The following is a 10,976-nucleotide window of genomic DNA, read 5'->3' as shown; positions in this document are numbered from 1 at the left end:
GATAATGCCCCCCCTTACCCCTGGTGTATATGGTGAGATAATCCCTGGTCAGGTGCGATAACCACCTCATAAACCACCTCGTTCGCTACGCTCACTCGGTGGTTTATTCGGTGGTTATCTCACCTGACCAGGGATTATCTCACCATATACACCTCGGGCCGGGGCATTAACCCTTTATTACTAGACGGGTATAATGCTTCAAATTACTATAGAAATACATGTATTCACAAATATTTTCATTAGGTCAGTAACATTCAATTCTATGTACTAACATACATCACTAATGGTATTCAATGGCAGAACTAGCTATAACCCAACTTTACTGTATCATACTTGATTGGACTATATTTTTCATTACCTATCCCAGCAAGCAAAGTAAGTACTTGTCTATGCTATAAAACATTGACCCTTGACCCTTGCCATATATCCCATTATCATGCTTGCAGCTGATTGGTTGGAAGTGGTGCCATAAATAGTGATGTTGACCTTCAGTGTCGCCCAATGCACCACAGGACATAATTCATGTACAAGCAGAGTTCAATAAATGAAATGCATATCCTCATTCAGGACACATTATGGGTTTGGGGCCCCTATATACAGAGCTGTTCAGATCCATTCCTATAGTACTTGACTTCAATTATGTTTGTTTTATTTATTTGTATGTTTTGCTATATGTCCAGGTCAATGTTGCTGTCACTGCTTTACAGCAGGGCCCTGCATCAAAATAGTGTACACACGGTCACATACAAACAAAAATTTTCGTATAACATTAATAATGATGTCAATGAAGATAACAAAAACAAGAATCGACAGTTGTTTTGGTTGCAAGCAAATCTGTCTATAGTCCTGACTATTGTCCTCTTTTTGCACAGTATTCACAAGTACAGTGTGCGACATTATTGTAAATAGTCACTGTAGGAATCAATGAAAATTGTTTTATGTATGTTTGTTTACTGACTTTCCATAAAGATAATACAGTGCAACATAGCAGCCATGGGCAGGTTAGGTTTGAACCATTGGAGTCTGGACAAGTCTCACTCTTTTAAATGGAATAAGGGTTGCATTTTGGTTATATGAAACAAAATGTGTATAAGATGAATGGATAAGTTGACCTTGAAGTAGAACTTGTGAACATCTGCACTCTGTGTTCATTTTCTTTCATGTAGAAGAATTTCTGCTTCCATCACTAAATGTGCACTAAGTCTCATTTTGAAACACGACCCCTAACATCTGCATTTTATCTCGCCTCTGCAGACGTTCTCGGTTCGACAGATCCTGGTGACGGCGTTCGTGTGCGCCTGGGGCATTCGGCTGTCGGGTTACCTCCTCTACCGCATCATCAAGATAGGAGAAGACAAACGGTTCGACGACAAGAGGGACAACTTGTGTGCATTTGCAGGATTCTGGACATTCCAGGTTTGCTTGAAATCTGTTTCTTCATAATACAGTAGAAGCCAGTTAATTTCACAATGGATAACCGCACACTTCTGTTAATTGCACGGAATCCCCGAATCCCATGGTGGTGCAGTCCAGCTTGATAACTTCATTTTGTTGCACCATCCGGTTAATGGCACAAAATACGCTGGCAAATAGGCTGAGCAATTAAACGGCTTCTAATATATCAATCATTTGCATGTATGTTTCATCAACTGATTATGCAAACAATAGCAACTGCAGAATACACCGTAACCATGGAAACATGATATTAGGATATTGTAACAAACTGCAAAGAATTCCACACAAAGTTTCACACTGATTCACCACTGTGTACTTGCAGCTCAAAGCATAATGGGAAGTCATGTGGTTGTCACTGATATACTGTCCTTGGTTCTGAAAAATTAGCTGTTGTGTAATTCTTAGTTTTCCTTCCCTTTTTGGTGTTCGCTGTGTACTGGCCCTTTGGTAGTCTTCTTTAGTGATAAAAAAGGTTAAGATTTTTGCCTTTTTGAAGCAGTAAGGATATTGAGTTGTTATCCACTACTGTCTGAGCACAGTATTGGTAGGCGGTATCCCACTCCTTCCTCTGCCTTTTACCTCCCCGACTAAAGTCGCGTATCAATTTTTACGTGTGAATGGATTGAGGAAAGTCGTGTGAAGTACCATTTCCAAGGGCATAACATCAGTGGTATGTCAGAGGATTCCAACCCAGAACCTCTGGGATTTGGGCCAAACACCCTAACTGTTACACCATGATAGTTGTGACTGCACTCTCAAGAGGTTGCCACACTTAACTGCCAAATTTCTATATGATGACAGCTTGGTATAGTATCTAGAGACATTTTCCTTTGCATCATAAATCACCAGAGTGTGTTTTGAATATGAGACTGATATGTATGCACATACATAGCTGCTACATTTTCTCTAAAACTGACATTTGTATTCTGGATAACATTTCTAGCTAGAAAAGATGGGAAATGAAAATTTTTCAATGTTGCCTAAAACCAAATGTTGGCACTTAGTTCTTTCCATTTCCAAAGCTTTTGTCACAATGGAACTATAAACCTTTATGCAGGCTGTGTTTAAAGATTATTATTATGTTACCAATAGACTAGTTATTGAGGCGTTCATCATTCTGAAGTGTTGGCAATGCAGACAGCCAAGCATACATGTGGCTATTGACCAATAAATCTACCTCATTTGGGGGATTAATATAGTATCAGTGTCAGCAGCTAGAAAGAACGTGGGCTTTGTGTCTAAATGCTGCTCATTTGTCATAAGATCAGGGGCTTACAGCAGGCATTATACTCAATACACAGACAACATAGATGTTAGGACCATACGAGTGGTGATAAAACCGTTATGAAAGACTACATTCTATCGTAACAGTTGCAGGCCATTTCATAATGTGCATGTATCGGAATATTAGATTTTGTTTTATGTGCAAGGGTTTGTTCCAAAAATGTCCAGACATATTCAATGGTACAGTGGTACATATAATGTATAGTATTCATGCTAGAATATACCTTGCAACATTCATGAAGTTATACAGTAAATGCATATGAGTTCAAGGGGATTTAATTTTGTGGAATGAAGAAAATGAAGTGTTTGTAATGGTTTTGAGTTTGGGATAGCGCTGTAGTCACATACTGTACAGCAATGGAAACCATGGCACCTTAATGGTCAGACAGTCTGAAAAGATCTACTAGCAAGTGGACAAGCTACAGAAGGACTGAACAGTTGCTCTTGGCAGTGCTGGCATGATCAACTGTCACTGTACTTCTTAATTAATATGTATTCAATGTTCAAAGATTGGGTCTGTGTCCAATTCCTGCTTTGTTAGATTGCTTATGCATCTTTGCCATACCAGGTGCCTCCAATACATCATCATACCGTACGATGTGTAGTACATTACATGTATGTACACATGTATGTGGTGCATAAACAAGTGGGCAGGCAAGGAGAAATAAAAATTCACTGTGGTTTTGAGTTCACATTGAATCTGTCACTGCAAAAGCTGCAAACATAAAACCGACAAAAACATTTCTGCATCAACAGCTACCTTGCAGTGTTTCACTGTCTCATTGATTTTGTGGTAACACATTATTTTAGAATAATCTTTAGACATTCATATTATACTCTACTAGTGCCTGTGGTAAGGATTACCAACATTTCCATAGAGCCCATTAATTTTTGGTTTCAGATTTGTTTGTTGTTTACAAAGTCTCCCCACATGTTATCCTCAGCAGGTACGCAGATGTTTTACTGTTAACAGGAATGTAGTTTGCTACCATCAGGGGATCAATGGTGCATAATCTATCAGTTTTCTATACTGTAAATCTTGGAACATTTGCAGTTGTTTTGTCTTTGTGGTTACCACTCTATCGTGAATTGATGACAACCCAAATGTATTTTTCCATGTATTAAAACAGTTACTATACTGGACAATTGTTTCAACTGCAAATTGAAAACACAGCAAATCAAGTGATTTTCATTCTTTCTGCAAATCAAAACCAATGGAAAAGCAATGAATTTACGGTGGTAGGTTCAACACTGGAGCTTCAGCAATCCCTGTTGTTTTTGTTTATACATTTATTATGCTTTTGTTTCATCTGTCAGCATGGTTCTGTTGTGTGCTTCTGTAGGCTTTCTGGCTGTCATAAAGTTTTGGATCCCGCCATATATCACCATGTTTCATTTCCTTCCCATAAGAACAGAGTCTGCTTGGTACTGAGGAGAAAGTTAATGTCAGCTATAAAGCTGGTATGAATTTCCGTCAATTTTAAAGATAAAGCCTGCAGTTAGGTTACATTTTTATTCCCTCCTCGTCAGTGAGTCTCAAAGATTCTTGAAAGATGTCCCATGGTCTTTATTTTGTATCTCGTTGTAACTGTTGTTAGCAGAGATAATAAATTCAAGTCTATAATGTTCAGTACATGTATATGCACAGTGACATCAAACCTTTACAAATGTATGTATGATGAAAGGCAAGGAAGTCTTCAACCTGCAAAGATTCAAATATGTGGAATCGAAGTATAGTATAATGTCTTCTGAAGGATTTTCCGACCCTAAAGGTCAGACTTGCGGGTGTGACAGGAAGTAGATTTCAGAGGTGGTAGAACTAGTAATTTATCATATATGACAGACATTCCGGGTCATGGGGTCAATGGAAGAGGCTACTAATTCAATGGGGGTATTGTTTTTGGTCTTTCTTTTTGTCTGTGTTTTTGCAGTTTACCCTCTCCCTGCTAAAGTAGCCTTTTGGCACCATGTTTTTACTTTTCACAAGGTTTGGCAGCAGTAAGAAGGTTGAATATTTTCCACATGCTAGTCATGTTTACCTAGAGTAACAGGAAGTGATCAATGGACACTACTATAATAATTCTAATCAAGACCTTATTGTTTTTGCATAATTGATGAAAGTAGTACAATTAAACAAACAAGCAAAATTAAGCGACCTAGGAGAAACTCTTAGTAGTTCAGGGAGCCATGAGGTCTTTGATTGAACTCGAGATGTCTAAAATTGCAATGTTTTGTTTCCACTATTGTGCAGGCCATCTGGGTGTTCACAGTCAGCCTCCCTGTGATCTTCACCAACTGTTCCTACTCCAACGTCAACAACTACTTCACCGTGCAGGACATCGTCGGCATCTCCATGTACGGGCTCGGCCTGCTCACAGAAACGTTCGCCGACTTCCAGAAATTCAACTTCCGAGACAACCCAGCAAACAATGGGAAATGGTGTGACTATGGTAGGAAGTTGATTTTAGGTTACAGTTGTGTAATATTTTCTTCTTTGTAATGTTAGCGGTGTTTGCTTTTGACAGTATAATGTATTATAAAATATATTTGTTTTCATGAAATAAAAACTTAATGGCTTAAGCAACCAATGGTTTTCCATTGCATGACAAAGACATAGAACTTTCTAAGTGATCAGTTTCAGACCAATTATTACATTGTGTCCGATTGTTCCTTTTCATAGAAAGTTAACACTTAGCAGAATTGTCTGTCTGAGTCTGCCATCTTTATTTATGAGCATTCAGTACCCCATTAAGTTCTGAGTTGTTCGACTTAGAAGGAATTCCTCCAACATTTCTGTTTAAGATCTGCATTACGTAACTCTACTTATAAGAACTGCCAGTGTTATATCACAGCCTTTTTCTAGAACAAATTGTATTGAGGGTATTTAGAGGAAGTGGGATGGAGTGGGTTGCTGTGCCATTGTTCTTCTCTTTAAAACCCTGCTTCATTCTTTGCCCTGTAGGCCTGTGGAAGTGGTCGAGACACCCCAACTACTTTGGAGAGATCCTGCTGTGGTGGGGGATGTTCCTGATCAGTACCAGTGTGATCCAGGGAGGCCAGTGGGCCGGCATCATCGGTCCTGTCTTCATCACCTCCATCCTGCTCTTCCTCAGTGGCATCCCGCTCCTCGAGAAAAAGTCTGACGAGAGATATGGAAAGTGAGTTGAATGTTCTTTTTTACCCTGCTCCTGAAATCATTTTCCGTTCCCTCGTTTTTTAATCCTATCGAGCGCCCAAGGTGCGGCGTTCCTAGGGGGTGCAGGGGCATGCTCCCCTGGAAAATTTTGAAATCTAAACCATCTGAAACGCTATTTCCTGCATTTTGAGGTGTAAATTTTGCTGGTAGACTAAGCTGTTCAATGGCATTTGTTTGGGTGAAAAATTACACAAGGAAGACAGTTCCTTCTATATCTTTACATGTCTATTTTTGTCCGTCACAGAGGACAGAATGGGCAAAAATTTTTTTCCATCCCCAGCTGCAAAATTCCGTCAAAGGATGGAAGGATATGGAATATAATAAAATATGGAAAACACTGGCTACAACCCTGCCCTGCTCACTCTCTAACTTTTGTTGTTTATTACCTCCATGAAAACGGAGATATTGTGATAAGTTGGTGTGTTTGTTTGCTTGTACAAAGTTGTAGCAGTGCATATGTGCAGCTCTGCAATTGTGACATGCTTCTACGATCACTTCCTCTCGAATCAGTAATTAGTTTTTGGATAGTTAGACGTTGTTTTTATGGGTTAGTCTTACAAAATCTAGAACTTTTATGACGTTTATTCCTGAATTTTATTATTGATGGATAATACAAATGTATGTGATCATTGACGCATTTCAGGTAACACTAACATCTCATGTACCTGCTATGTCTTTGCAAATAAAATCTGAATCTGAATCTGAATTGGCATATGAATGCTGGTCATGTGGGCGACACTAATGTTTGGTGAAACATGCCAGAAAGGTTTACATTTTGTAGGTTGCATGAAATAGAGTTATTGACCCAGAGTCCAAAGTTTTCTCCACATGTCTGATTGTTTTATCCACTAATACTTCAGACAACTTGGAAATATAAAATTCGTCCATATTGATTTGATGACATCCGCATGCGCATCAATTTTTGGCCATGTCCAATAATTTAAAAACTTTGTTTTGAACTGTACAGTTAGAAATAGTACTACATGTAGTCATTCCAGGTCACGGGGTCAATGGAATAGACTACTATTTCATGGGGGGTATTGTTTTTCGTCTGTCTGTTTTTTCAGCCAGTGTTTTCATACTTATATGTTTTCCATATGCTCCATATAGGGATCAATGGACTCATTAATCAGAACCTTATTATATAAGAATACTGATATAGAATAAACAGTGATCATTGTGTTCATGTACCAGCTTCTCCTTCACATTTTTATGCAATCAGTCATCAAAATAAACATGCCACCTGCAGCACTAACCACTACAGCTAGGTGGAGCTGTAGGGTAGTGGTCTTCAGTTAATATTCCGGGTCAGATCTGGCCATGGATAAAAAATTGTAACATGTATAGCATAAGTGGCAAAGGTAATCTACGATTTATAAGAATGCAGTCTTTAATATCAACATGTAACAGAGAGAAGGGATGATTTAATCTTTTGTCAGATTGGTGTCCCTTGACCCATACCAAAAAATGCAATGAATGAAGGTCAACTAGGAAAAATGTTAACTGAGAAAGAAAAGAACTTCAATCAAAGAGTAAATGATGGAATTTTATACTTACGACATAAGGATTTTAAGTAAAGTTGATCATCATAATTCATGAACCAAGAATTATGCAAATTATGGTCTCATTTGCATAATTCTCATTTGCATAATAGACAAGAAAACACTACTGGAACAGTAGCCTTCTTTGACTGTCACATTTGGCACTACATGACACCTCTGTTACTTGGGTAGAGAAGACCTTCAATTAGTATGCAAATAAAGACCTTATTTGCATAATCAAGGAGGAACCTTTATTATATACATCTGTCAGAAAGGTTAAAATCAGTTTCATGAAATGGTTTATTTCTCTTTTTCAAATATGGTTTATACACATTTATTTCTTATTCAAATCATGAACTAACTACAACTACATCATTTTTCAGAGGTATGATCAATAGGTTGTGGAACTCTAGTTGCTCTAGACATACTCACTTATTAAGTATTTAAATTTGTTGAATCAGCCTTTTGAATTGCTCTGTGTTATCTTATCACACTATTAGTTCCACGTTTAGATAATTAAACACCTGCTCGTTTTACGCATCATGGTTCTTCTGCTGCAGTATTAACAGATAACCACGGAACCGTCACTCTCACCTTGCCCTAATTTCTGAGCAGCCAGCAACATTAATAATCGGCTTGCTTGATTCAACACCCCCACCCCCAGCGTTTAGTGCATAATCCCTGCCTGTCACGTAAAGATCCACCCCTGCAAAATTGTTACTGTGCGCAATATTACAGCAACGATGGCCGGGGGATACGAGTGACATCACTGAGAAATGAGCCCCTTGTTGTCTATGGCACCAAAAATTTTAGTCCAGCAGGGGACTTAATGTGTACAATAGGGCTGGGTATCGGTACAGAAAATTCAGGTCCAGGTCCGGTTCAGGTCCAGAGGATCAGGTCCAGGTCCGGACCTGAACCTGGACCTGATTCAGTATGACTCATACCAATGGTCCATTTCACTACAAAGAAATCTGTTTGGTGGAATATTAGACTTACACTGGCGTCTTAAAATCCTACAACGCTAACTGCACCTGTACGATTGACTGTAAAACTTGGTAGAAATGACTATAAACTCTACTCTACTTCACTCTTGTTATTTTCTTCCACCTGCAAGCACCAAAACGTGTGAATGCCTGATCAAATAATATGTTAATTTTCTAACCGGTCCACATCCGGTCCACCTTATTTTTTCAGGTCCGGTTTTTCTGGACCGGTCCAATAAGAAAAAAACGGTTTTGTACCGGTACGCCGTACCGATACCCAGCCCTAGTGTACAACTAACATTGTATACACTGGTATTTTTAAATGTTGTTTGATAGTGGAAACATTGAAGAATTTTGAAGTATGTACTAGTGATGCATACTATAGAATAGAATTATAAAGTTATTCATACATACATGTATACATACATACGTACACACATCAAACCAACATTGTAGCATAAGTGTTATGCTGGAGTACACGGTACCAGTGAAGTACTGCAAAATCATTTACTATACATGTACAGGTACAACACGTCCAAAATACCAGTAGATCAATATACCGTTACTGTACCTGACTAGACATAAATACTGAATGACTGAATATACTTAAGTCTATAACTTTTGACCTACATTTTGTTTATCAAAGGCCACAGATTACTTTGTAAATTGTTCGGGTACAGGTTCAGGTCCAGACCTGTGCCTACATTGTACCCCACTGTTCAGGTACCCGATTTTATCATGTTTAAGAAGACAAAATTGCTTTGTATCATTGTCTTGGATTTAGATATTTTAATTGGGATGATTATCACACTTATGTAATTGCAGAATTTTTTGGAAAATTGTATGTGAAGTAAGAAGTAAGGATTCCAAAAGAATGCTCATTGCAGGACATGGACCTGTGCAGGTTAGATGCAGGTCAACATCAGAGAAATACCTTCAATTCCATTTAAAACTGATATGCAGATTTTGAGTCCTGAATTTGCATGGTAGAGGAATATGTGATCTCAGGATTTTGAAGTCAATACTTCATGTGTACTACTAGTATGTAAATCAGGACTCTCTAAGGCCATCCTCTGCCCTCTGTGTCACATTTGCATGTAATTCTCTCCACCAAAGGCTTAATCTAGAATGCCCGGGAGACACAAAGATATTGGGATCACCCAATATACGTCATAGCTATGGGCTGGCTGACTTGAGTGACAGATCTAGGTGATGCTAGTGCTGCACCTCAATAAGGTACACACAATAAGGTAAACGTAAACATACACACACAAACACACACACACACACACACACACACAGGAACACTGACAAAAACATAAACCTTCTTGGAGAGGGTAATAAAAATGCACTGTTTAAGCAAAAAATGATGAAAGTAGAACAACTCAGTGTGATGGCTGTTTTGAATGGGAGATCTGCATGTAGATGTACACGTAAGTGATGCTAGCCCTGTCTAGTACCTAAAAACTTATATGCAACAAGATACCAGTACATGAATGTGTTTATGTTTGAAAACATCAGACTGAAGTATACACAAATGTATTCATTCCATCTATTACAAATACAGTGTCCATGGACCTGTTCACACTTTGTGCATATATTAGAGTGGGTGTATGAGCTGCTTATTCACATTGTTTTAGGAATAGGCAAAGTTTGTGAGAAAGAAGTTGTTTTTAACTTTGACCCACCATTGTGCACCCTTGTTATTGACATTTCAAAAAAATATTTTGGCTACAAACAAAAACTAAGACAAAAACTGTATATACACAACTCATTGGACTAAAACATGCACACAAGTGCCCTTTGCCAAAAACATATAGCCTACAAATGTACATGTAGTAGCCATATACCACTATTTTGGACACCTGAATGTATTATACATAACCTCACTACTTGCTGCCTGAGACAAAGCAACCTAGTTACATCTGTCAGCTTGTAGGCATGGAGAGAAATCCAATCAAGTAGGTAATTGGTTCATTTTCTTTTAGTCAGGTCAAGTAGGTGATTGATTGCACTCGGTAGCTGCCTTTTTTGTTTTCCACAAGGAAAAACCTTCTGAGGGTTAACAGCATGTTTAGTTGACATAGACAAAGAACCCAATGGCATGCTTTTAAAAGGATCTCTAATCAATAAGCAAACTTAAAATGGTGCTGATATTAACCACTATACATCATCTTTTTTTTGTGTGCCAAAGTTTCATTTTGTGGTTGGATTATCATTTTGTAGTACATTGCAACAACATACATTGCATACAATTTACAAAGATAAAACAAATTGTTTACTTTCTAAAAGCAATTTAACATCCTATGGTTCTGGTGATTAGGTGTATCCCTCTAGGGATAATTGTTTTGCTCCACCTTAAAAGGCTGCCAGACTGCATCATTTCAGCTCCAGTGCAACTTCCTACAACTATCAAAGAGTGGAACTCGTTGTCGACAACTTTTCGGAGCATCTCATTCGATAGTTTTAAACAAAACTGCAGCTAGATGTGGGGAGCAAACTGCATAATACACG

General features: G+C 38.3%; 1 protein-coding gene across 2 annotated transcripts in view; it reads left to right on the top strand.

Annotated features, from left to right (window-relative positions):
• The window catches only part of LOC118417339, a 63,796-nt gene that overhangs the window by 37,585 nt on the left and 15,235 nt on the right, over positions 1-10,976 (top strand). For both annotated transcript variants that reach the window (XM_035822884.1, XM_035822885.1), the window contains exons 3-5: positions 1,255-1,416; positions 4,991-5,189; positions 5,702-5,897. In XM_035822884.1, the coding sequence (XP_035678777.1) occupies positions 1,255-1,416; positions 4,991-5,189; positions 5,702-5,897 (557 nt within the window). The remainder of the gene's footprint in view (positions 1-1,254; positions 1,417-4,990; positions 5,190-5,701; positions 5,898-10,976) is intronic.

This window comes from Branchiostoma floridae, chromosome 6 (assembly GCF_000003815.2).
Source record: "Branchiostoma floridae strain S238N-H82 chromosome 6, Bfl_VNyyK, whole genome shotgun sequence".
Lineage (NCBI taxonomy): Eukaryota > Metazoa > Chordata > Leptocardii > Amphioxiformes > Branchiostomatidae > Branchiostoma > Branchiostoma floridae.
Note: the sequence above shows the minus strand (reverse complement) of the source record. Positions and strands in the feature narration are given on the sequence as shown.